General features: G+C 36.9%; 1 protein-coding gene across 1 annotated transcript in view; it reads left to right on the top strand.

Annotated features, from left to right (window-relative positions):
* The window catches only part of tspan15 (tetraspanin 15), a 47161-nt gene extending 21049 nt beyond the window's left edge, over positions 1 to 26112 (top strand). Inside the window, exons 4-8 of the mRNA XM_041794511.1 lie at positions 7083 to 7178; positions 17836 to 17952; positions 21716 to 21766; positions 23255 to 23371; positions 25847 to 26112. Of these exons, the coding sequence (XP_041650445.1) occupies positions 7083 to 7178; positions 17836 to 17952; positions 21716 to 21766; positions 23255 to 23371; positions 25847 to 26014 (549 nt within the window). The 3' untranslated portion in view covers positions 26015 to 26112. The remainder of the gene's footprint in view (positions 1 to 7082; positions 7179 to 17835; positions 17953 to 21715; positions 21767 to 23254; positions 23372 to 25846) is intronic.
* The last annotated feature ends 1613 nt before the right edge of the window (positions 26113 to 27725 follow it).

Genomic DNA, 27725 nt, shown 5'->3' with positions numbered 1-27725 from the left:
CAAAGAAATATCATCAATTTCTGATAAAACTGGCGCTTTAGCAGCATCCATGCTAATCTCTTCCTCCATTACCGCAACAGCCTCTTGTTGCTGCTTGTTTACGTCATGACTCAGCTATGCCTGAAAGTACCGCCCCTCGTTGCTGATTGGTCCTGTCACTTTCTAACGGTTCAGATGGGAGCTTTGCAAGATGGATTCACCAGTGAGAAACATGGAAACGGGTGTTTCCATCTGCTTTGCAATGTTAACGTATCTCTACAGCAAAATACGTATAACTGTGAGCTAACTTACTTCAATTGATGACTCTGTAGGTGGCTGAGTGCTCCACTGTGCGCTGCACAAAGATTTGCGTCAAAGGCACAGTGTCCAGCTTGTTCAAAACATAGTGATGGACATGCTGCAGAGCCATGTGTGTCAGTCCTTTTTGAGTCACGGTGCTCTTTAACCCTGTTTTCAACCGCCTAAGTGTGGAGAATCACCTGTCAGAAGAGGCCACAGACATGTGCAGGCAGAGGCAAAGTTCTACTAACTTTTCCACCTCTCTCAGCAGCTCCTTAGTGTGTGGAGGCCACCCAGAAAACCTGCAACACTAGTGGCTGTTTTTAATCCATTTTCTTTCGTAAGTTCCCGCAGAAGAGTGAGTTGCATGCAGGCAAGACTTGTCGAGGCACTTTGACCTGACGTGATGACGTTTGTTGTCAAGTTGGAGAAAATAATATTATTATATATAATAATAAATTGGAGAGTTGGTGGAGAGTTTGAGCATTTTGGAGTAAAGTTTAACTCCTGTCCTACTGGAGGACAAAATATATTCAGAACTTCATACTGCAGATGACTGAAATGTGCTCATCAGTGCATTTGTCTTTTAGATATACAGACCAGACTAAATTATGCTGATAATAAAAAAGAATAACTACAAAATGTTCCTCTTTACTGAATAGACCAATTAGAGAAACTAATGATTGCCATCTCAACTGCCTGTTGGCATGTTTTAAACTAATGATGAGCTAAACTCTGCAGTTTAAAGAGTTGATATCAGATCTTCCATATTTCTAATCAGGGAGTACACTGACACTGTTATCTCAAATAATGTGTTTAACAGCAGACAGGATCATCATTAGCATGCTGATAAGACAGTCCTCTTCCCTGACTTGTCTTTGTCTTTCTGTCTTCTCTCCATCTATCTCACCTGTAATGAAACCATCCTTATCCTTCCTTTGAATCTTTTCTTTGTTCCTTCTGTTGTCTTGCTTGAAATCTCTGTCCTCAGTTTCCAATCCTATTTCACTCCCTGCAATCAATTACAGTAATGTTCCTGTGGATGTTCATAGACACATCTGGATTGGTTTGCTTTCTCACAGGCAAGAAAGATTGTAATGATGAGAAGTTCTTTGAACTAAAGGAAAATTTAAGTGACAAAGAAACCCTAAATAATTACAGGTCTTGTAATCTTTACTTACAGTCCTAGAGAATGCAAAATTTATACACACGGGACTGGACTTTGCATAAGAAATGCTGTGGATGCTGTTTATGTAATGTTTATCTTCTGAGTAGAGTTAGTCATTCATGTGCCCACAAGACTTTGGTGTACCTGATGTACTCAGGAACAATTGCCCATACATCAGAAGTAAGTAGAATGCAATTTTTGTGTGAATGGCATTCTGGCAATCTGATGATGACTGGTTTATCTCTATACAGATATCTGCGTGTACTATCAAATCCACTGTAGAAGATGCACTCTAAATTCTGATTTTTTTCGTCTAAAAAGTTGGCTGTGGCTGATACATATAGGCGACTAATATACCTGCATAAAGTGCTGAGACTGTGACATCATTACAACAGGTGCGTCCAGCTGCCCTGTCACACACTTCACATAACGAGGGTCCTCCACTGCTCAGAACGTGCTGGAATACATACCACACAGAGCAGACCAGATCGGCAGGGTTGGTGCCTCTTTTTAACCGCTTTCTTCCTCATTAGGTCATGATTATGCATTTAAAGAAAACAGGAAGTATACCATTATAGTGTTACCATTACTGTTGAGTGCTGGTTTGGCTAGAAACACTCCTCATTGAGGAGGGCAGGGGGACTCGTGGTCCAATTACCAATGTTTACTGATGACTCCATTGGATCCTAAAAAAATAAGCTACCGTAATTTGACTTGTGGATGCACAACTCTGTAAGGCTAAAACACATTGTACTAAATTACTGACAAAGCTGCTCTGAAACTGCACATAAATGACAGTTTTTGCCTTTTTTCCCTTTGAGAGATTAATAAAACAGACTGTGGATTATATACTGGGGTTTCCTTTAGTCTGGATTTTACAGTAAGTGCAGTAAAAATCAGGTCTGAAACAAAATTTTGACTTGAGCAACACATTTAGTTGAAGCTGTGTTTCAAAAACTGCTCAGTGTTTAGATTTCCCTCCATTAATGCATCAGTAATGACAAGTCTACAATAACTTTATTTATGTAGCACTTATCAAAACATTGTTTCAAAGTGCACTACAAAATGCATAAAATAAAACAAGATTAAAACAAGGATACATTTAAAAAAGAACAGTAAATAAAACAGGATGAGTACACATGATAAAATACAGCAAAAATTGGGGGGTAGATACAGAGTGAATATACACCAAAATTAACAAGGATTTTCAATTTTAAAAAGCCTTCCTATAAAATTAGTTTCAAGCTTGGATTTGAAAATGGGAAGTGAGTGTGTCAGCCTTACATTCTCTGGTAGGGAGTTCCAGAGTTTAGGGGCTCTAATGGCAAATGCCCGGTCACCTGTGGTAGCCAGTCTGGACCTGGGAACAGCAAATGAAGGTGCTCTTAGAGATCTTAAATTATAATTTTGGCTATACAGAGTTAAGAGCTCAGTGGTAATGGAAGGGGCCAGATGGTGTTGTGCTTTAAAAGTTAATAAAATAATTTTAAAATCAATTCTATATTGTCTGGGCAACCAATGGAGGGAAGAAAGGATTTGGGTGATGTGGGACCTACAGTTTGTGTTTGCTGAAATCCGAGCAGAAGCATTCTGAACTTGTTGGAGTCGAGCCATTGCAGACTGACTAATGCAGGTAAATAAAGAATTGCAGTAGGCCAGCTGTGAAAAAACAGGCATGAATGAGTCTTTGTAGATCTGGGATCTGACGTCCATTTAACAAAAAAAAGCAACATTTGTCTGTTCTTTAGGACTGACCTGACAAATCTTAGGTTTTTACTGTTTATGTATCTGTATCATGATGCTATTATTGTGACAAACTTGGGACATGTTTGCAAGTTAATCGTATAAAATTGGTCTCTATACTGGGCCCATACTGCTGAAGTAAGCCAGGGTGAAGCCTCAGTGTGATTTAGGATTGAAAGTTAAACTGGGACTCACCAGAAGCAGATAAACATGTGCATCTCCAGTGAATGTAGTGAGGCGGGATATATGGGACAAACATCTTAAGGGGTGAATTCTGTTTCCTAAATACAGCATCATCAGACAATAAAAGATGATTGCGTATAGCTGCCATGATTGTCTGGCATGTAAAGACTGAAACTAATCAACTGATCAAGCTTTGCCTCATTGAAAAGATCGTACTACAACTTTGGATGCAAGAAGCAAGTATCCAATAAAATCTATGTGACATAGAAAAATTGTGTAATAGTGTCAACAGTAAAATAACTTTAACATTTAAATAATTATTGATAATAATTGATGGACTTCAGAAAGAACAAAAACATGCATTTAAAAGTTGCAGACCAAGGACTCATGCTAATGTGATCACACAAGATTGTGATATTCGTCACATTTGTTTTAATTTGTTCCTTTCTTAGTGGGGCTTGTGTCTGTCTGCATTATGACGTGATTATCTAAATAACTAATTCGTCTTATTTTAAGATGGCCTGGCTTAGAACAACTTTCATCAACACCAAAAGATACATCTTAAAATTAGCACCTGTTTACTGAGGAAGCCAACTGATCTACACCGTGATTGTCGATTTCATGGTGTCAGTTGCAGTTTCATTTTACAGGAATGGCTCAGAATCTGCTTTTAATGTGTCTTAACTTCATTTCAATGTGGTCTCATTTACATTGAGATTAGAAAATGTGGCAGGCACATACATGTGGAAATGTGTTCATATTTATCTGATTTCAGTCCCCTCATCATAGAAGAACATTTTTATCAGAATTAGATAAACAGTGTTTAAGTTGATAAGGCTATATAAGCTTATGGAGAATTCTTCAATTAAGATTTATTCTTTTGTCTCGGGGGAGGAGCCTCTTAGCAGGATAAATGTGACTCCATTTCTAGCCACTGTAATTTGGTTTAATGTGGTTTCCCCTATAGATTCAGTATGAGGAGCTCTTATGTTCAGGGGGTATGAAAGGAAATGAAAATGTTTAGCCACTTCGGTCTTTTTTATCTTAGAAGCTCTCAGTCCTATTATTAGTCTCAATTCATTTTTATTGTCCATTGGAAGAGAGAATTCACTAAGCAGTGGTGGGCAGGCTAGATTCAAGTGAACAGTCCTCTTTTTGCTCTCAGCCGATAACCTCAACCATGGCTGATTTTTCTGGTCTTTTGTGATTGAAAAACTTGCTAGAGCCTTGCTAGTATATGCCTTTACAGAACGGTAAGAATGACTGAATTATAAATGTTCCTCACTGGGATGATAGATGGTATATTTGTCAATGCATAGAACGTAGATCTTGGTAACCCTGTGGACAAAGAGGTACCATTTATCTTCTCTCTGATCCTGTCCTATTCATGTGTAAGTTGTATTGACTCAGGCTGGAGCATTTTTAAGGAAAGATACCAATACCAGTGGTTGTTGGGATGCATTAGAATAGATGAATAAGAAGTTCAGGCCTACTGTTTTATTTTATTTTATTTTTTTATTTGTTGAATCATGCTAATTTAAACTGGTTTGTCTGGCAACAAAGAAAAGATTAAAAAGGGTAAAAGTAAAGGGGTAACAAAGGATTAATCCAAACATGTTTTAATCATTAATCAGATTAAACTAATCTTAATAACTATCATTGATACCTAAATCTAGTAATAGAGTTTACTTGACCTCAGCAATCAGTAAATAAAAAAATGTACACAACAACCAAACCACTGTAAATATGCAGTTTCAAACAAAGGAGGCTGACATGCCAGTCACACAGTCAAAACTATTTGGCTCAGAAAGCCTTCTACAGGTGAGCCGCCAGCTTCTATTGGCTTTGATGCCTTATTCATGCAGGTAGCACAGAGCCAGAGGAGGAACAAGGAGTTTCTACAGGAGCTCTATAATGAATAAAAACAACCCCTTCTTTAACAGTCAATCATATAATTCACTGTGAACTTTTGCTGTAGAAAATGTAAACAAAAGCTGTCTCAGCAGTGTGTTGTCATTCACCTCATCTGAAACAGACCTAAAGCAGCAACAGGCCTAGAAAATAACATCAGGACGTTGTCAGTCTGATCCCTGGTGGCCTAATTTGCTTTTGTTTGTCATAAAAAACAGGATTTCTCAAGCTTTTCAACCTGCGACCCCCAGAGTAAAGGTGCCAGAGATCGGGGACCCCCACTGTACCTGAAGGGGGTTTAAACATAGATGAACACAGCTGGCACATTCAAGACTATGCATGTGCAGACTTACATTTTTTTGACACACTTTCATTTCAGCATAATCCCACCAACTATGTTTTTAGTTAAGATTTGACTCATTTTATGCATATATTTTCATAAAAATGTAAAATATTCTTAGTTTTTTAAGGTACCACCTCTCAGTGTCTTGCAACCCCCAAGGGGGTCCTGACCCCACGTTATACTGATATAGAGGCATCCACACAGGCATTAATACTGACACTTTTACAGTGTCTATATGGGTCTCCACCGCAGAGTGTTGATTTGACTCTTTTTGGAGAGTTGGATCCTTTACACTGATTAAGTATCATTATTGACTCATTTTGGAGTTTAAAATCAACTCTTCTTAACACTAACCAGTCTTACTTAAGCTCAAAACTCCACTGTAGTGTTAGAAATTTACTCACTCTGTGTATCAGTGTACCATTTTAAGTTTTAAAGGGTTGTCATATTAACACTGTAAGATTTAAATATTTATGTAATAAATTACTAAAAAATATGGAAACTTTGCAAAAATAAGCACTTTAACACAATTATATGTTGTCTACTTTTGTTCAGGTATAAACTTGAAGTTTTAATTATTTAATTATTTTATATTGGACACCTGTGGCAAAGTCAGGTGTTGTCTGGTAAGGATGGAGCAATTACACATGCAGATGCACATACCCTTATCGCTAGGCAACCAACTGCCAGAGGGGGAAGTCAGTGACTCGGTGGATAATTTCACTCATAGTGCAGAAGTGTCTCATATCAAAAACAACAATAATTCACCTGAACCATGAGTAAAGAAATCCCCCTAAACACATAGAAATACATCAAAAATATTTAAAACACATCTTGAACACATCTAAACACTTTGCCCAAGGACATAATGGGAACAGTCATACCCCCATATTTGAAATAGCAGTTGGCAGAGCTTGGACCAATTGACTCTACAGAGCTAGACTAACATTGAATGCATTGAAAGCATAGGCTAAACTACTAGAGGATTGTTTTAGTTAGTTAAAATTATTTGTGGCATTCAATTCTTCTAATGCTGGCAAATTTACATTGATGCCTATAGCTGATATGGTGATTAATGTGTGCTATCTTGATACCCTAAAATGGACTAACTAGTGATTGGTTAATTGACGATGCTCACAAGAAACTCTTCATGAATGTAGATGGTAAGTTTCCTTTTGCAGAACTATCTCCTCTGTCACATCTGAGACTATATCCTCATGTGACTCTGCTGCACCAGATTGTGAGTGACAGATGTGAACTGTCAAACTGTCATATTTTTATATTCCACTTCACTGAGCTGGTCACCTTGACTAATCAGAGCTTCTTTCCCCAGCTTGAACTCTGGGACACTCCGTCAACTGTGACTCTGTATCAGCTGTGTCCTGTGTTAACATGAACTCATCCATCTGAGTAATACTCATATACAGTCTCTCTTTTGTTTTCTTTTTCCTGCAGACAGTTGAGTTACTAAACAAGAACATCAGACGAGGCATTGTGAACTACTACGATGACCTGGACTTCAAAAACATTATGGACTTTGTGCAAAAGAAGGTAAAGTGAAAGTCACTCCATGTTTTCTGTTATTATGAACATTCCTATTTACAAACCGCAGGATCAGAAAATTGTTGTACTGACTGTGATTGAATGCACTCTACAGTCTGTTGTGTTGCAAGGCTCAGTACGGATTTGTTTATTTGGGGAAATGGCATCAAAAGTGAACTGAGTTGTGTCCAATATAATCAGAGAGCTGTGCAGAGCCATCTCAGTGCACCTGCTCCCAGAATCCATCATGCTGCCACACACAGCCGCAAGCCCAAGATCTCATTACCAACTTTTATCCAGCACATGAGGGAACAGTGTCTGTGAGCATCAGACTGATCACATATTGAAATTAAGAAGCAGCCTGCAACAAACTCCACTGATTAACTATTGAGGGAAATGACCAGCATCCAAATGGGACTGTTGTTTTTTATTGGATGACATTCTGGATGCTCGAAGGCCCAAGAGTTGTTTTTTGGCTGGTTAAGGAAGAGTTTATTAGATGTTTTGGCTGATGAAGCTTAAATAACAAGCCTCAGTTTAATTTTCTGTTCTATGAAACTAGGGTTATAGTCAACCAAAGACAAACTTGGTTGACTGAAATTAAACCCACACATGGAGCAATATATTGGTTGTTTAAAAAAAAACAAGCAAATAAATTACAAAAAATAGCATGTTACCCAGTTCAAATCGTTGACAGTGTAGTCAGAGCATCCTGGATTGTAGACTAAATGAACTTAGAAATAAACATAACAAGCTTTCACAGTCTTTACAGACAGCATGTTAGGCAGGCTTGATTACAGGGGTGAATTAAAAAGTAATTCCACAGGTTGGGATGTTAAGGAAGAACTTCAGGGATCTGGAGCATCTGGTGTCTCTCTCCTCTGCTCTCTGTCTGTCCATTTGTTTATTAACAGCCAGTGCTAATGTACTATTTCTAATAAGATGATAAAGGGACTTAATATAATATATTTGCTGATGGTGAGTAAAACTAGCAGTGGGGGTTTAGGCTGCCACACAGATCAGACACTTGCTACGCACTGTTTGAAGCATTTCTAAGTTCTTATGAACAGTGGTTCTCAACTGGTCTAGCCCCAGGACCCACCAATATCTTTGATGACACATTTTGACCCAAATTTCCAAAGATTTTCAACAATGCAAGTTTGGTAAATAAAAGTGTTACACCAAAGATCTTGGATGGAACAGAATTTATGACAGGAACAGGAGACTGGACAAAACTGTATGTTTTACACCCCCCTTTTCCCCATGGTAATGTGTACATTTTTGCCAATTTTCCAGTGATCTTGAGAAATTACTCCATTAACGTGGTAAAAGCACCTCTTTTATTGAAAGAAAAGGAGATAAATAAGTCGAAATATTGATAAAACATTTAAATTTACTCCTTATCACAAAAAGAGTAAAATCAACAGTACAGTTAAATGGTCTTCATAGACTTTTGCCACCATTTTTTTTCAGACACACACTGGCAACCCACTGAAAACCACTCTGCAACCCACTTTTGGGTCCCTACCCACCAGTTGAGAACCACTGCTTTAAGACATAACCATTGCTAAACATTTAGAATTTTTTTTTTCTCTGCATCACTGCTTGTTTTTAACTATCAGTGCTCCGACACTGCTCTCTCTCTCTCTCTCTCTCTCTCTCTCTCTCTCTCTATATATATATATATACATATATATATTTTTTCCACAAGAATATACCTGTGACTTGGAGTCTATGTACAGTAAAGGCCTTTGCACATTGAGTCATTTTTTCGCCTGAAATTGCTACACATTAAAAAGATATGTTTTCCAACCTGTTAGCCCATTGACGCTGAACTTCCTTCAGTCATTTTTTTCGGAACAGGCTTTATTTATTTATTTATTTATTTATTTTGCATCCATCTAAGTAATTTACAGTGCATTCAGAAAGTATTCAGACCCGCTTCACTTTTTTCAGTTTTGTTATGTTGCAGCATAATGCTACAGGTAAAAAAAAAATATTCTCATTGATCTACTCGCTGTACCCCAGAATGACAAAGAAAAAAAAAAAAAAATATATATATATATATTTTTTTTTTTCTGCAAATCTATAAAAAAGTGAAAAAAAAAACTGAAATATCACATTGACATAAGTATTCTGACCCTTTGAAGCAATACTTATAATTTGGCTCAGGTTCCTCCTATATCTCTTGATCTTTGCTGAGATGTTTATATACCTTGATTTGAGTCCACCTGTGTTAAATTAAATTGATTGGACATGATTTGGAAAGGCACAAACCTCTCTATAGAAGGCCTCACAGCTGATAATGCATATCAGAGCAAAAACCAAGCCATGAGGTCAAAGGAACTGCCTGCAGAGCTCAGAGACAGGATTGTTGCAAGGCACAAATCTGGGGAAGGCCACAAAAAAATCTGCCACACTGAAAGTTCCCAAGAGTACAGAGGCCTCCATGATTCTGAAATGGAAGAAGTTTGGCACAATTGAGACTCTTCCAAGAGCTGGTCCTCCAGCCAAACTGAGCGATCAGAGGAGAAGGGTTAGAGTTAGAGAAGTGACAAAGAATGGTCACTCTGAATGACAGTATGAAGATCTTGTTTGGATGGAGGAGCACTGTTTTTTTCTCTTTGCAGTACCATGTTCTATGAATTTTCTCAGTTGATGCAAAAAAAATGCATCAGACTGGGTATGCAAGGTTTGAGTGTGTGACATTTCTTAGTGGATTATGGATCAGAAAAACACATTTGGTAAAATCAGACTCAGTGCGCAAAAACCTTAAGGATTGCAAGAATTATAATTAATTTCTCAAAGTACTAGCCAAACAACAGGCCTTGGCTAGAGATATTCAAGATGGTTTCATGTAATCAAAAGTGCAGTTTAACCAGAAATAGTAATCCAGTGTAGATTGAAAATTACTTCTTATCTTCATTTTGTTTGAATTGGACATGTTCACAGCTTTGTTTGACTTTGGATGTTTACTGCCCTTTAAACACATTTATCAGTACTCCTTACAAAAGAGGGCCTGCTTGCTTTGGCAGCAGGTTTTGTATGTTTTCCTCTGATGTATAGACTCCGATATCAACAAACAGCACAGCTGTGTGAAGCTCTGACAGTATATTCTACCTGTCATGCTGTAAAGCTGCTGTAAGACTCATGTTACAGCATGTTGGCTGCAGGAGAGATTTAAGTGTTTTCCTGGCCAAAAAACCATCAGAAAACCTTTGAGAGGATTGAGGCTATCACATGTATAAATAGACTCTCTGGATTTATGTTTGTTTGTGAGCACAATAGCCTGAATAATCCTGAATGAGCTATGGTTGTGGGCTTGTGTTGAATAAATGAGTCAATTATGGCATGTCTCTTCTCTGAAGAAGAGGGAAAGAAGTCTTGTTTGTGACTGTTTGCTAGTTAGGGAAACACTTGTTTTTGACTTTGTACAGTGTTTTTACTCCCTTAAAAGGCCTGGTTTTTTAATCAAGGAGACCCATTTCTGCTCCAGCAAAAGAGAATGTTTAAATGAAAATTTAGAGCAGGTTTTATTCTCTTTCTCAGTTTGATGATAAGCCCCGCTGTTTTGACAACATCACGGCATCATTTTGTACCATCACTTACTACTCCAATCAGAGCACAAATCTGAATCGGACCATTGCCGCCTATAAAATAACAATCTGAAGAGGACTTCCACCTTAAGCAGTAATTTCAGCTTTTTTATTACAGCCTCCACCTGGTTTTCTGGTTGGGAAACTGTGTCTTAATTGCTTTACATTAGCAACAGTAAGAAATGAGAAAGAAATTCATGCAGAAGCCAAAACACAAATGAAAGAACAAGAGGTTTACATCCTGTATGAGGTTAATATCAAGCTGACCTTTCTCATCACACTGCCTCTGTACTCTATAGAATAGAATAGAATAATTCTTTATTATCCACCGAGATGAAAAATTGTCTTTGGCTCACCAGCACAGGAGACAGACAGCACTAAAGTACAAACATTGTCATACATAAACACATATAATAGGCACAATAAAAACAGAGGTAAAAATGGAAATGTGATGTTTATTTCACCAGGAATGACTGCCTGCCTTTAACAAGAGGAAAGACACTTACCCCTCTTACATTAACACTACATGGTTAATCACTAAAGTAATCATTGTGTTTGCTACAAAATCTTGGTTTAATTGCAAAACGGTGTCATTTTTCATTTCAGTCATTGGAGGACATTTAGACCAAATCATGCACTCACAAAAAGCAGACCTGCTCAATTTCCACAGCAGTATCAGCATTTAGCCAGGCCGCAGAGATTGTAACAGGAGTTTTGGGTTTATATCAAGACGCCGAAAAGCACAACACAAAAAGTCACTGAGTCATCTAAACACTGGCTTCATTTCCTCGGCGCCGTACAGCCTGACACCAAAGTGATCATACATATTTATAAGGTCATTTTGGATTCATCACTACAGACATTCAGGTAAAGTTATGAGAAAAAGATGTTTTTTCATGGCAGTTTACTGGAAGTCCACTTAATGAGCTTCACATTAAAATTCATACAGCAAGAGTATTTAAGTATATGACAATATGAAAAAAGTAATAACCAACAGAAAAGCACCAAAACACAAATAAATAATTTTTGATTTTTTTTTCTTGAATATGAAACCTGATTATTGACTGTTGATTGTAACCATTATTTTTTTCTAATAAAGTCTTTCTCTGCACTACGATAGGCCCAGAAATAGCTCCTCTGCATTATGTTGTTAGCCAATAACAATAAACCATGAAAATCTAAAATAAAACTTTTTAAAATCTGAAATCTGCTTTTTATAGTTTCAATGAAAACATTTTACAATCATTAAATATGAATTGGTTGAGGTGTAAAACCAAACAATGAGTTTAATATTTATGTTTACCAAGGAGAAATTGGGCTTTCCTGGTGCTCATAAGCATAAGCCTTATGTTTTAAGCATAAAGATAAAGGTAAAAACTACATAGAACATCTTATTTTATATAAAAATACAAAATATAATACAATATATAGAAAGAAATAAGAGTTTAACTCTACAGATATGTGTACTGGATAAAGTCATTGCTGAGCTCTGAGCTAAATGTTTGATTTGAATATGCCAATTAGAGTGAAAGGAACACTTTAAATATTATAAAGCACTGTAACAAAAGCTGAATTATTGTACAGAACATTGCATAATTGTCCATTTGACTTTAAGTATTGATCAGTTAGATTATCCTTAGATAACTGTCAAGTAAAGAAACAGGTTAAACCACTACAGAACTTAATTGTTGTTTTTCTGAAGTTATTTGAAACTCAAAGCTGTTCTCTCAGCAGAGATCGGTCACTTGTGTGTCCATTATTGACACTAGTCTCCTGATATTACAGCTGCAGGAGCCATTATTGATCACTTTGGTCTTCAAAGTTAGTCCATCCATCAGGAAGAGCCGGCTTTGAATCGGAGAGAGCAGACCATCATTCACGTCATACCATGGATTGTTTGCTTCAGTCACTGTAGATCCTTTGTTGTCTCCCTTTTTTCTTCCTTGTTGTTAAACTACAGACTGTTGTCCTCTGGGACATCAGTGTAAAATGAAATTCATACTCATTTTGTGTTCTGAGGCTGTTCATCAGTGTTTTTTAAAAAGTGAATATTGGTTTTATGATAAAAGCTTTTCTGTTGCTTGGAAGAAAAAGCTGTGGAATCGTACCAAGCTTTTTTAAGTTTTAAAGCAGAAAGAAACATGCTGCAACTTGAACTGCAGAGGTGTGCTAACTGGGCATTGTTATGTAAAACAAGCAAGTTGAAACTAAGGCTGGGAAATTAATTGAAATTTAGATAAAATCACAATATGGTCTAGTGAAATTTTCAAAATGTAGAAGTTACAATATTTCTTATCCTGAAATGTGTGTGGTGAGTCGGCCCTTTGAAATAAGGGATGAACCTCAGAGCTCCATGATACACAGTGTCCAGAGCATGTAAGCTATGAGACGAGGCACTGGTGGAAAAGTTGCAGCTACCAGTCTCTTTCTAGACTCAAAAGCTAGGTGGGATTTAATCCCGAAATAGAAACCCAGTTTCAGTTTAAACCTTTTTACCAGCTGCTGAATATGTTGAATAAAAGGGAGGGAATTATCAATGAGAATACTAAGATATCTGTAACTCTAAACAGACTCAATCTGTGACTCCAGCAAGTGATGATTGAGGCTAGGTTCTGGGACTAAACATCTGAAAACAGCATGACTTTTGTTTTGTCTGCAACAGCGCTGACCCCTGCGCCGCTATGCGGCCCTTTAGCATTAACTCACTAAAAAAAATATGATGTAACATATTAAGAAAAGTTTAAGAACAAAGCTTAAAATAAATTAATATTGACAACAAAGTGTTAATACATTTTTTTAAATAATGGTGAAAGATTAGATGAAAAATACTACACACAAAAAATATAAATGATAAAGTGACAATCAATTGAGATCAAAATTAGATAATTAGAACTTATCTTTACCTTCTTTCAACAACTTTAAGTTGACTTGCACTTTACCAATGTTGGGTTTAAGTATAGCTAGATTAAATTTACAAATAATTTGGAATATCAAAAAATTATAACTAAAAAGATAGGTCATTATTTTGTCACAATACCATTTTTGAGTGAACATCTAGTTGCTGCAATAATACTGTTGTAAAATTTTCATTTTCATAATCAAGTCCATCATTTTAGTCTGTCACATACTGTGGAGACTTAAGCATCTTATTATAGTGAATGAGTTGTATATGAATTAAACGTTTCTAAAAAGGACCTTTGATTGTCTCATTAGCTCCAATTAAGGTGTTTATTGTGCTTTTATTGACACCTATAGAGACTTCTTAATGTTTATTAGCATCTTCTATTAACTATTAATGTATGCTTACTATAAGGCCTTTAATAGCATGAGTTACCTGTGCTCTTATTAAAAATATGATGTGTGCAGTATTGAAGTATAAGCCCATTAGATTTTGCTACCAAAAGACACCATAAAAGCACAATGTACCAGACAGCAAAGGACTGAAGGGAAGCTGTGAAAACTGAGTTTTCCTGATGTAGTTTTCAGATATTTGTGAATTCGTGACTCATCTCAGGGGAGACATAAAGTGTGCAGGCAAGGGAGGGACAGGAGATGAAACTGAGGGAAGAAATGTCTGCAGGATAACATGGAACATGTTCAGATCGATTAAGAAAAAGGAGGTCTGTGTATGCTGCAGATATTTCTTCAGAGAGAAATGTTGCCTCTGTACCTCCAAACCAGTCTTCCTAGTGGAGCAGCATCACTACCATTAGCAGGCTCCTTAAGAAAGTTCTAGTTCTGCTGTTTTCTTTCTATTACCATAATAAAAGCTTTGGAAGTGAATCTATCTTCAGCCAGTGTTGACATTATAGTGGTCTGTGCCTCTTGAAACAAGCTCTGTTCTATATAATCCCAACATCCTGCTCATAACACTAATTTGAAGCCAAAACCTGTAATTATCTGTTTCATCTCAAGTTGAACAACATGTTTTAAGAGGATCTTTAAGAGTAGAAACCCATTTGTTGTCTGATGTTTTTTAATCCTCTGCCTTCCTCCTCTGCTGTCTTTATAAATGGAATAATAGGAAGCTTGACAAGCTTGACATTTAGAAGGATGGTGGATAACAGTTCTTAAGTACTTCCTGGCCTCAGGTAGTCTGATTGGAGTCTAGTTAAAGGTCTGCTTGAAAACCTCTTTACAATGTTCCCAGCACAGTGAGAACACTACAAGTGATAGAAACACATTAAAGGACAGCATGTTCTCATCCCAGGTCCTCATAGCAAACTTACTTATACCGTACACCTAAAGCATCTTGTACAGTCTTTGTAGGGTGAAAACTGATGAATATTATTATTTTTAAGGGAGAAAAAACACAGCTAAGTTCAGGAGAAATACTTAACAGAATGACTTTAAATATAAGTCTGTATTCATTTCCACATGGGTCAGAACAAAGTCGTTTTAAGACAGAAAACGGTCACATTTAATCCTCTGAGCAACATGTTTAACTATAAATGTTATAATTAATGTGAGAAGGGAAAAGAAAACTGGTTTCACGTAAACTATGCTAAAATAGCAATTTAACAGTGTTAAAGTTTCATTTAGCAGATGTTTTTGTCCGTAGCGGCAGACTTTTAAGAGTAATTACAACACAGGCAAGGCTCTAGACAGGAGGAACAACAGTAGTGAGAGCCACATGCTGCTTCAAGTCTGATCGGATACAGTCACTGGCATACAGCGCTAAAGTCAATGCACAGGGTAGAAGCTGGGTTTTATGTTTGTTTTTAAATTATAGTCCATATCATAATCAACAAAGCAGCGAAGGAAATGATCATCATGAGACCTCAATATCATAATCATCAGTTCCATTGTCCACATCATCTTCAGCATCATCTTTGTTTTTGCTAAGGTGTCAGAAAATGAATGGCACAAAAGATTTAGCAAAGGCAGAGAGGATGTCCAAGACGCTGAATGTTCTGGGCGCCCGTGCATGCCAAAAACTTCTGTAAACATTCAACAAATTAAATAAATTGTTTGAAATGATAGACAGCTCAGTATGAGGATTATAGTAGAAATGTTCTCCATCGATAAAGAGACAGTTCAGCAAATTTACATCAGCATTTTAGCATGACAAAAGTGTGCCAAAGTTGTCCCAAAACTAATGACTCCTGATCAAAAGGAACAATTAAAACAAATTTGTTGAGACATTTTAGGACAAACTGAATCAAACCCCAATTTTTTATAACTTCAATTTTTGTATAACTTTAAATGAATAGTTTGTAGTGAAAAGGGCTCCAGTCATCTTCTACAGTCTCAAGTGTTGTGAGTGATTGGTCCCCCAGGTTGACCCTGTGTAGATTGAAATGTCTATTTCTGAATTCTACATCATTCTACATCAAAATAGCATTCACTGCTGGATTTTGAACAACATTTCTCTGTACAGCTGTTCTTCAGAAAGGGTTTCAAGTTGTCCTCTTTCTAGACTTCCATTCCAGTTGCTGACAGTTAAACACATCAAATTGCTTTGACTTCCTTTGAATTCCTTTGACCTTTGCTTGAGTCTTGACACAAAGAAAGGAAAATGCCCTCGGTCGAGTCATACCAACAAGAATAGAAAGTAACATCTTCCCACATGAGCGCTGTGCACACATACTGATCACAGAGCCTCACAAAGAGCAGCTTCATATTTATTCATTTATTCATCTTCAGTCTTTATCTCTCTGTCTTGTTCTCTCCTCCTGCCTCCGTCAGTCTGACCCTTTGTGCCTTTTCTTTTTCTAAATCTCTTTCTTGTTATGTTTTTCCTCTATGAATGACTGAAATAAGATTAAGCGTTGCTCTCTGGTTACTCTGTGAGGATTTACTTTCTGAGGCAGCAAATATTGTCTCCTATAAAGGTCTGAATCAAATTGTAATTACATTTTAAACTTATGAGGGCTGCTTTAATTTGTTTGGACTGTTTTCAATTTGGGTTCTGTATATATTTAATGTTGTTTTTTTACAATGTGAAAAACATTTCATCTTCATGGTTGTGATATCTTTCCTATTAGACTTCTCTCTTAGTGAATAATTATTTCATTTGAAGCTTATAATTTTTAAACATGTGCTGACGTTTAAACTTGAAAGGTGTATTTGTAACTTTGGAAAGTTCTGAGTAGTTATTTTAATTGTTTTTCAGTGATGTTTTAGTTTATGCCATGGTAGCTATTGGTTTCATTTGTCACATCTGTTTTCCCAGCAGGGTAATTTCAAACCATGTTACAAGCACTTAATTTAAACTATTACAAAAGTTCTTACTTTGACCTGAGAACTGTATTGTCCTGGCGTCTCTAAACCTCTAGGCCAAAACCAATAACGATTACCTTCATTTAGATAGCTAATAAAAGCTCATTTATTTTCCCTGTGTTGTAATGGTGTTTCCTTCTCTCCAGGATTTGTTGTTAATGGCTGAAACAGAGGGCAATAAAGGATAATTGGTTAGAGTTTATTTTGTGAACTGAAACCAAGAGGTCTGCTGGTACCACTATTATTTTGGGATAAGAGTGTTACTGATTCAGAGGGACACTCTTCAGTCTTTAAGACTGCCATCTGTGAAACTGTGAGACAAGCAGCAAGAAAGTTTAAGTTAAACATTTTCAAATTACGAGCTGCATATTGCCATGGTATTGTATCGTATAGTAATATAATACTGATTCTAATAACTGTTTGATTTGGTTTATTCCATCAAGAAATGGGATTCCTTGTGTCCTGTATTTCTGTTTCCTTTACTTTGTGGGTAAAGATGCACAATATTATCAGGATAAAATCAGCAGATATTGGCTGATAAAGTGAAATAACAATATCAGAAGATATGAACATTTCTGTCCATATTTACAACCAATATTTTGTAAGTATCCATTTAAAAGGCCTTTGTCTTTAGGAATTGATTAAGGCCTAAGCAGGGCTGCTGTTTCCATTTGACAGTTCAAAGGTTGTAAAATAATGTGTTGGGCTGTTAGCTAGCTTTGTAAGCACTTTACTCTATACATGAATATAGCGCTGTAAATAGCGCTGCCTTTCCTTGTAAGTCATTTATTATCTTACTAAATTTCGCTCTTTTGTCTTTTTTTTTCCACCACATTTCTACCTGGTAGTTTAAATGCTGTGGAGGTCAGGAGTATAAAGACTGGGGGGTCAACATGTACCACAACTGTTCTGCACGTGGTCCACTCGCCTGTGGTGTCCCTTATACCTGCTGTATCACTTCTAAGGTAGGTATCACTAATGCCACCTTTACTGTTTATTATATCACCACCACTGTAGCTGCTCTGACCTTACAGTTGCATGAACCAGTGGTCTGTTAGGGCTTTCTAGTTGCATTCACCATTTCTACCCCCATTGGTACAACACTTGAACACATGTTACAGCTGCAGTGCATTGTATGAAATTAAGTGTGGGTTTGATTTACCTGTTGTATCCTTACATCTTGTACTTTCACAAGGATGATTCTGTCACTGTTGCTGTCACAATTAACTGAAATGCTCTATGCTTTCTGGCTTATTTAATGAGCCAGAATGTCAAAGTTCTTAAAAAACTTTAAGGTAAGTTATTATTGCTGTGTGTTAATGGAATATCATTAACTCTATATTTTGATGTGTGTCTCACACAGCACCACATTATTATTACATTATTCACAGAGGACAGAGTACTGACCTAGTGGTGCGATCATTTATTTAAGGGCATTCCAGGAAACACAGGATGCAGTTATTTTGTGTAATTTAGTTTAGACATCACAGTCTATCAGTGTTTTTTTGGAAATGTATATGTGAAAAAAATCGCATGTAGTCTTTTTGACTTCAAAGGGAACTGAGCCAAGTCTTATGAGTGGTATCAAGATGTCACCTGAGTCATTAGTAGTGGCTGAAGACTATGGGTCAGATTATGATGAAAAAGTTAGGTTAGAAGTTAAAATGTAGTGCTGTCCAATAAAATGTCTGTTCACTGAAAAACACAACCTATATAAGTAAACACACTACATATTACTGCCTAAATGCAGCGAATTTGGGAAATTTCTACACATATGCAATACTCTGACACTCATACAAGCATTTCTCTCGTTTAGAAGGTGTGATCCTGGACATTGATCATGCAAATACACCATTTGGCCAATTAGATAATCAGATTGGATGGGTTCGATGTAGTGAACATTGTAGCTTTAGCCAGCTTGATGGCTTAGATGGGAGAAAACAATGAAGGTAATGAGTTGACTGTGATTCAGTTAAGAATTTGGAATTATTTGGGACTCCAGAGACAATATGCAACAAATATACTCTTTAAAACATTAGGAACAGCCATTAAATGTCTATCAATATCAAGAAACAATCTCTAGCTCCACTAGCTGTACACAAGTGAAGCCAAAAGACCCCTGCTGACAGATTACACCGGTGATGTGATTGGGAGCTAAACATGAGCATAAGAGTTCTGGCCAGGTCTTTTCTGTTAACCAAAGCCAACATTAGACTTGACCAATAAAATCCCTCAGATTGGCAGAACAGATTGTGTGGTTAGCGTTATCATAACACTTAATACACTGTTTTTAGAAACAACAGAAAAAAGAAGCTGTAGGATGAAGCTAATACAAACACTTCAATATTTATTCATTGTGAGTTATATTTTCATACTGGATAACCTTTCCACACATTACAGATGTTCCTCATGTGATGTAGACCAGTCAGAACAAAACACACTTATAGGAACTTTGTAGCGATATGAGCTATCATGCCACGGTATGAGCTTAGATTAAGCTGATGGCACCACAACATTGAGCATGTCATAGAGGTCTAATGTTTAATCAAAGCATCACTCTTTAAAACAGCTGAGATGTGCAGTTATCATAGATTAAGTATGCTTTTTTCCCATGCCTGCTGAATGAAAGGTGCTGTTTAAATCCTGGTTTAGAATCCCCAACACCACCTACTGAAGAGAGACACATATTCCAGATCCATTGTGGTCATTATGTCTTTGATGTGTAGATAGCAGCTTGTGTGACATTACCCAAAGAGCATGGATAAAGCTGCTGTTACGTAATTCCAGACTATATACATTTATAATGGCTCTCTGAATCCTTGAGCTCTCAGTTTTCTGTGTCATTATTGTAATAACTGTAATGGCTGGGCGTTTTAAAATGCATCCCAGCATCCTTATAATGGTGATTAAGCCTTTGCCGAGCAGACAGGCTCACAGGCAATTTTCTCCCACACATAACAGAAAATTCACTTCCCTTAATCTATACACCTACACTGTGCAGAGTGAACGGGGGAAAAAAGAGTCCAAACAAAAGTTTTATTTGAAGAGAAAAGAGCCCTGGTCAAAGCTGGACTCACGAAGCACTGCTGCTCCTGTATTCTGTGTTCTCAGTGTTACATTCAGTCACTAGAGTAAAGCCCGTTTCAGACTGGGAGTGTGTTTTGCTGCCTGAGTTTGCCGCACGTGTCTGCTCTGGCTCCTGCCGGTGCGGCTTTCGCACAGGGCGCGAGTTTGCTGCATGACAGCTGAATCTCCCTGTTCTCAAACCCCGTCCTTCTTCACAAGTTTTACCTGGATAAACCCCCCTACAAGCTACTTGTTGAGTTTATAGAGGAAGTATGTCAGGAACTATTTAAAACAAAAGCATTCTGTACAAGTGAACGGAGTTTCTTTACAGAAATGCTAAACCAGGCATTTAATTTGAAAAGCACAAACCATAAAAGCACTTACTGTGATTAACTTTCCTGTGACATATTCTACCAGTGTGGAGACAGGAAGTTTCACTAATAGTAGATCTTTAGAGAGCAACTTTATCAAACAGGCGCATTTAAGTTTGTGGCCTTCCTCAGGGTTATCAAGAACACATTGTAAACATATTCTATGTGCATATGTGCTACAATGATGTAAATATGGCTCCCCATTTATCACTTTCCTGTCTAATATGGTCCATAGCTGCTCGCGGTGCGTAGAAAAAATAGGCGAGACTTCGAATCTCTAAACTCTGATCTCGTGCATATCAGGTGTTCGAGACGTGCTGCACATGCAGGCAGTCTGAAAGCCCTGACTTGTTAACATGCAATCAAACTGAAAATCCAGGCGTGTCGCTTTTGAGAGGCACGTGTCACGCTCCCAGTCTAAAATGGGCTTAAGCTTGTTTTCAATACTTAGTTTTTCATGTCACCTGTTTTAAAACAATGATCTCCATCATTTTGATGATCAGGAGTATTAAAAAAGCACTGAAGCTACTGGTTGAGTCATATTTTTAACCAAAAGCTGAATCGAGTGAAGAGAAATATGAATAATATATAAATTCTACAGATGCTGCCAATGTTCAGTATGTTTTTTAGCAACTGAGACAGTCTGCATGAGTTTTGCTATAAAAAACAAGAAGTTATGCAATGCTGGGAAGCTGTGGCTTTAATTTTTATCACAGTTGTCTTGAAATTGGTATTGATAAAGTTTGTTTTTAATAGTGTGATATATAAGGGTAGAGCTCTGGTATGGTGACAACCCTATACAATAGCTCAGCTTAACAAAGTTTTACTTTAATATGCTCTTATATTATTACGGACCACTTGTGTTGTCTGTGTCGATGATTTCCTAGAATTTCTTTGAATGAGTTGACAGTGTGTAAATGTGAGTCCTATATTTTATCAATAATTAGTGTTAAGTATTATATATTCTTCTTGTACTAGAGGGCTACAACACAAGAGACTGGCAGTTCATCTTATTTAATTTGAATAACAAATGTGTTTTGTTATCTGGAAAACCACAACTGAAATGTCACAGGGACAAGTCGGATGTCACAGTCAACAGTATTGTGGTCGGCTTTTATCTTATTGTCAAACAGACCCACGACTGTTACTCTGGTGATGGCGTCTCAGGCACTTTAATGGCTCTGAACTGTCATCCATGTCTATAAAAGGGGCAGTTTTGAGGTGTGTTATTGTGAGTGCTGTTAGTGACCATCTTTACATCTCTCTCTTTCTTTTTCTCTCTCTTTCACAGCCTAATGAAGTGGCCAACACTCTGTGTGGGTACCAGGTGTTAAATAAAGAGGTAAGACTGACATACATGAGGAATGTAAGTAAACATTGATGTATTTTTAACATCGTCCATTGAACATACAATATGTAAATATGAGAGAAAAAGACCAGCACTGCCCAGTTCCACCGATCTTTACTGTTTCCTTCCTGTTTTGAATTGAGGATGTATTTACGAAACAGTGTTTACTGTCCATCCATGAAATTAATGCTTTACAAAAGTCATATGGATTTACAAGAATTATTAACATCTGGTGCAGCTTAATAATACATCGAAATCATTTTTACAGATCATGACTAGTGTATAATATAGTTGGATGCTTTTAGTGCTTTCTAGGGGTTTTACAAATAATTTCTCTAAGCTTTCAATCAATGCAGCATATGAAGTTATATATGCTAAACATGCCATTATTTACAAACATGATAACAACCATTGACAAGCGTTAATGAAGTGTCAACCATTTATCTTTTATTTATACTAGTTATAACAATGAGAATTTCACTGTTGATTAGAATATTCATGATTTTATATATATATACTGTATATATATTTATTCGCTTCAATTACTGTACCAAAAATGTACCGAACCGAAATTTTTCTGTACCATTACACCCCTAATACATACAGTGCTCAACAAATTTATTAGACCACCCTAACCCTAACCAAAGTAAGGTTTATGCCACAGCTGCCCTGAATTAACAGCATTGGTAATTACCAAAATCATTTTTTTATGTTTCTGCAATGGTTAATACACCAATATGTAGAAGCTCTTTAACCCAAATGATATTTTTAATGCTAAAATATAATTATTATTGTTATCCATGAATTTTCAAATATACTGATTTACAAAACAACTGAAAAAATAGTAAAGCACATCAATATTTCTTAAATGATATGTCAAATTATAGTTATTGACTTGCATTCCTGAAGAGAAAAATGAGTTTTAGTGGTTGAATGTTATGCTTGATTAATTTCTGACTTCTCAGAGAAGCCCAGTGAGTTGGCTCAAATTTGGGTGAATTCAGTTTGAAATCCCTCATTCCTGTTCAAAATGGTAAAATGTGGAGAGCTCATTGAAAATGAAAGAGTCTGCATTAAAGCACTTCATGATATATATACTATGTGTGTGTGTGCGTGGAGAAGTAGATGAAGTTAATGATGATTATTTAAAAAAAAATCTGTTTGATACACCCTGTTCTGTCAGCATCTGTCTCCCATCAGACTTGAGGCTGTTTGTTGACACCTGCTGATGTTGTTACCTCCTGTCTTCATCCTTGTTTGTGTTGTACTTGCTCTCAGATATGTTTTGCTTTGGAGGAAATCACTCAAATATCAGTCTGTTTCTAAACCAACGGTGCATTTGTTATCTGCATATTTTGGTCGAAAGGAGCAATGTCTTTAATAGTTGAGTATGTAGTAGTTGTAGTTTTAGTAATTCCCTGTCCTTTAAGCAATTAAAAAAAAAAAATAACTGCTTTGTGTAACAAGTGTCTTGTCTTGCAGCGTTTGGATTTGATCGACTCCATCTATATCAGAGGCTGTACTGATGCCTTCTTCATCTGGCTGATAGACAACTATAAGATAATGGCTGGACTTCTTCTAGGGATCCTACTTCCTCAGGTATGCACACACCCATGCACACACACAGCAAGTGCATTTCTGTCCAGCACACCTGGCTGATCAAATCAGGATTCAAAGTGTCTTTGGTGTCACTCTCAACACTGCAACTTCCAATCCAGTGTGACAGATCTGATCTGAGTCACTGCAGCAGGATCAACTCATCCATCAGTGAGTTTATCTGGTGGGAAAGAGGACATTGGGGTTTGGGCTCTGAGATGATGAATCTGCCTCTCTCTTCTTTTGCCTCACCAGTGGTCTTGATTGTTGGACCTCAGTCGTTACCATAACTAATGTAGATGGGTTTGTAAAGTCTGGACCACTTACTGTATAATTCAAGTCAATCAAATATCCCTCAAACTGGCATTGTCTATAACAGAACAGATTGTAAAGCAATTCAAAGCAGACAAGTTATAGAAAGTTTAGTAAATACAGTTTTGGCATTAAGTTGTTTTGTTCCCGCTCCTCTTCCATTATGTAAATTTCCGGTCAAACATGTGAACTCCTGAACAGAAAAGCAGCATGAAAACAACTATCTATGATGACAGAATCTGAGTTTTAAGTATTTTATTTGATGTGTATCATTGCTTTAAAGTTTGCCCCATGTTCCATCTGTTAACACGAAGGTAGGTTTAAATCATTAATGTGGGGCCAGTCAGTAGAGGAGTCTACTTTTTTTTTTTTTGCCTGACCCTCAGGGGCTGTTGTTCTGTCCATCATATGGCCTGTATGCCCAAATGCAGTCTGATCACTCTGCAATAACAGCGCAGACAGAGATTTTCAAAGATCAGATGAGGAAACAGACACGCTGGTAAACAACATTCAACTTTTATAACTTACTTTGTAAGTCTGCAGTGAATTGGAGCTCCTATAGGGTTTCGACATAACTGTGTCCTCACAACAAAGCTAACTCTACTAAAGTGTCCTTACTATCTTACAGATAATTTTCATTTCATGATTTACACAATGAAAAGTTCAGCTTTTCTCCTTTGATTGAAGTTTTTGTAATACTCAGGGTATGTAGATTGCATTTCTGTGTCTGTGAGTGTGAACTTGATACATTTGCTAAATCTCTCATAGCAGGGGGGGATTTTAAGAGAACATTCAGTGTCAGTTTCAGTATGAAAATGAAACTTATACCAAAGATCAAAGGAACTACTGAAAGTGCTCCCTCTCAGGTACATCTACAACTCCACACATCAGGCATGATAAAATGAGCATTAAGGTCCACGCTGTACATTTAGATCAAAGAGGCTGAACTCCTGATACATTACTCTTTTGTAACGTTACAGGATGTCGGACTTTGGTGTTTTTCTAGCTTTACAAATCATCTACAAAATGCAGTGACATTAATATTTTATCATAAATAAAACATAGTAAACATTTATATTGCACTTAAACATGCCCCTTTCCCTTCCTATACGGTTATTTTTTACCTTTAGCAGAGATAGGCAACTTTGGTAACTGAGAGGATCACAAATAATACTTAATAATGAACAATCACAGTAGATGATATTTACTGATTTCAACCAAAGAACAAACATTGCCAGTTTAAAAAAAAGATAGATAGATAGATAGATAGATAGATAGATAGATAGATAGATAGATAGATAGATAGACAGATCAAGACATCAATCAATGTATAGAAATATTGATATAGATTTAATTTTTTTATGTTTAATTGCAGTGGGCCTTGTATGTTTTCTTGCTTTTCCACCTCAGGTTTAGATCTTTCATGACAGATTTTGTCATATCACCTGTCCAGCTTAGGTGGTCTACAAGGAGTTAAACTCGCACTGGCATAGCTCTAGAGGTCACTGAGGCACACGAGCTCCCTGACCATGACAGGGTGGTAACCCAACAAGAGAGATTCCTGCTCTTTCACATTTCATTTTGAATTTTCCAATACATTTAAACAGACACAACAAGACACCGTCAGCTACAAATATGTAAATGTGTAAACATCGCCATGTTTGCGGGAAAAAACACTCTTTCATAAATTAACTATAGTCTCATGTTTCCACTGGATTCATGTGGTGGAATTTAAGACAGAGTAAGGAAAAAGCTGCCAAAGCTTTTACTGGGTATACTTTTACTGGGTATACTTTCCTACTTTTCATCGTTATAATCAGTGAACCTCTCTCTCTCTTTCTGAATTCAATTCAATTCAATTCAATTCAATTCAATTCAGTTCAATTCAGTGAGCTTTGTTGGCATGGAAAGTGTGTTAGCATTGCCAAAGCAGTGTACAAAAGCATTTTTTAAATAATGTATTTTGTACAATAACAGAATTAAGATTGCTGTATTATAATTGGTATATATAAAAAATAAAGTTTGCCTCATAAATTACAGATTAAAATGAGTTTTTAATTGAATACTTTATGAAGTATTAAAAGTTTAGTATCATATTAATATAAGTAAGATCTTGATTATAATAATCAAGTATTTTTTCTCTCTCCTCCTCTCCCTGCTCTCTAGTTCTTCGGCGTTATAATCAGCTGGCTTTACATCACGCGTGTTGAAGACGCCATCAGTGAGTACGGCAACTACACAGATGGACTACTGAACTCAAACGCTCAACAAAGACAAGCCAAGCACCAGGGTCACATGGCCAAATGGTTTAAGTGTATGCCAGAGATTGACTGATGGACACATAACACAATAAATGGACTCTGACCAGTGCTTGCCTTTGCAGCATTGCTATCGCTCACTTTCACAGGAAGAAATAAAGTGTTTTTATTGTTGTTCTGGGAATGTTAATTTTTAGATTAGATACAGATTGATACTGAAGTGTTCTTTAGTCCAGTTTTATTCAATGTATGTATCCAAAAGGAGGAATGTTTGCACATCATTAATAATTAATGACTGTGTTCACATACAGTATGCTAATGTATCACTGGGAGATAAGAGCTCATTAAGCTGTGTGCTTTTAGCTGCAGTGTGCCTCAGACTAGCTCAGGGACAAACACAGAAACCAATACAACCACTTTTACTCTGGTTTTATAGTAAGATAAATACATTTACTCTTATACAAAAGGAATCTACAGAAATGAAATTTTAGTTGTCCTTTATCTTTCTTATTCTTCCTCTGCCAACTGAAATATTGCCAACTTTTTATGCCATTATTTCTGTCTTTGAAGCAAGACATCCTTACTCTATTGAACTAGAAATACTGCTTTATTAAACAAAACAAAAAAACCTATAAAAAAGTATTTTCAAGCATTCCTCTAAGTGCTCTTTGAGTCTCCATGTTGAGTCCAATCTGCTCAAGTGTCATCGATAATCCTCAGATTTATCACAGACATTTCCTTCATCAAAGTTTCATTTAGAGCCAAATCAATCACTCATCTGCTCATCTTGAGTCTTCTTACTGGTGTAATTAGAAAATGCAAAGCAGGCTCATCTGTGGAGGGAGAGAAAGACTCCATAAAAAGTTGACTTGTCAGAGTTATTGGTCATCATAGCTCTCCTTGTTTTTTTTTGTTGAATTTCTAAATGCACAGTAGTGTGCGTAACGTTTAGGCATGTTTGGGCCAAAAATTGAGGCCAAAGAAAAGCGTGTAATGGCAAGTAGGCCCACCTGAAGGCACCATTGGGTGGAAAGGAGGATAGACCCAACCCCAGTTATGCCCTGGATGTCCTTGCACTTTACCAGGGGCATGGGAAAATAATCTGTTGAACAAAGTTCACACCTTTTGGCAAGTAAGCATGGCCTAATGATCCAGTCAGTAGGATTGTCATGAGCCCCTGGTCATTCTTTGGATGTCCCAAGGGGCCTGACAACCGCCTGGGATCTCTGAGACAAAAGAGTCTGTTGACCTTGGCCTTTACTGCCCCTCCCCGTCCAGCGCTAGTTTGTGGGGCTCTGTAAAGAACCCTAGCGCCCTATATGCCTTAAAGTTATGTACATGACTGTATGTGTTTAATCAAAATGAAAATCTGTGTGTTTCTATAAAATCTCCCTAGCCTTACAACCTGCTGCTTTTCCAACCCCAGTCACGAAAATGTTTCTACTGAGCATAAAGTATTCAGGATTTGATTAGGACTTTACAGTATTGATTAAAGGACACTATCTTGCATGTAAACATCAAAACACAATGAAGAATTGCCATATAACATCCGTATGTATGTAGTTCAGTGAGGTTTTACATTTTACATGCATGCATGCTTGTCATAAGTATTTGAAATAATGGGAATTTCATGACCTAGTTGACCTTTTGGGTTGATGTAAAGTTTGGCAAAAAGCTTTGTCTTTGTTAAAATTACTTCTTCTTTTTTTCCTTTATGACTTTGTAGTAATCTCATACAGGAGTTCATTGTGTCTTTAGGTAGGATGTACTAAATGGCTTGTGTCAAT

The sequence above is a fragment of the Cheilinus undulatus genome, linkage group 1 (genome assembly GCF_018320785.1).
Source record: "Cheilinus undulatus linkage group 1, ASM1832078v1, whole genome shotgun sequence".
Taxonomy (NCBI): Eukaryota; Metazoa; Chordata; class Actinopteri; order Labriformes; family Labridae; genus Cheilinus; species Cheilinus undulatus.
Note: the sequence above shows the minus strand (reverse complement) of the source record. Positions and strands in the feature narration are given on the sequence as shown.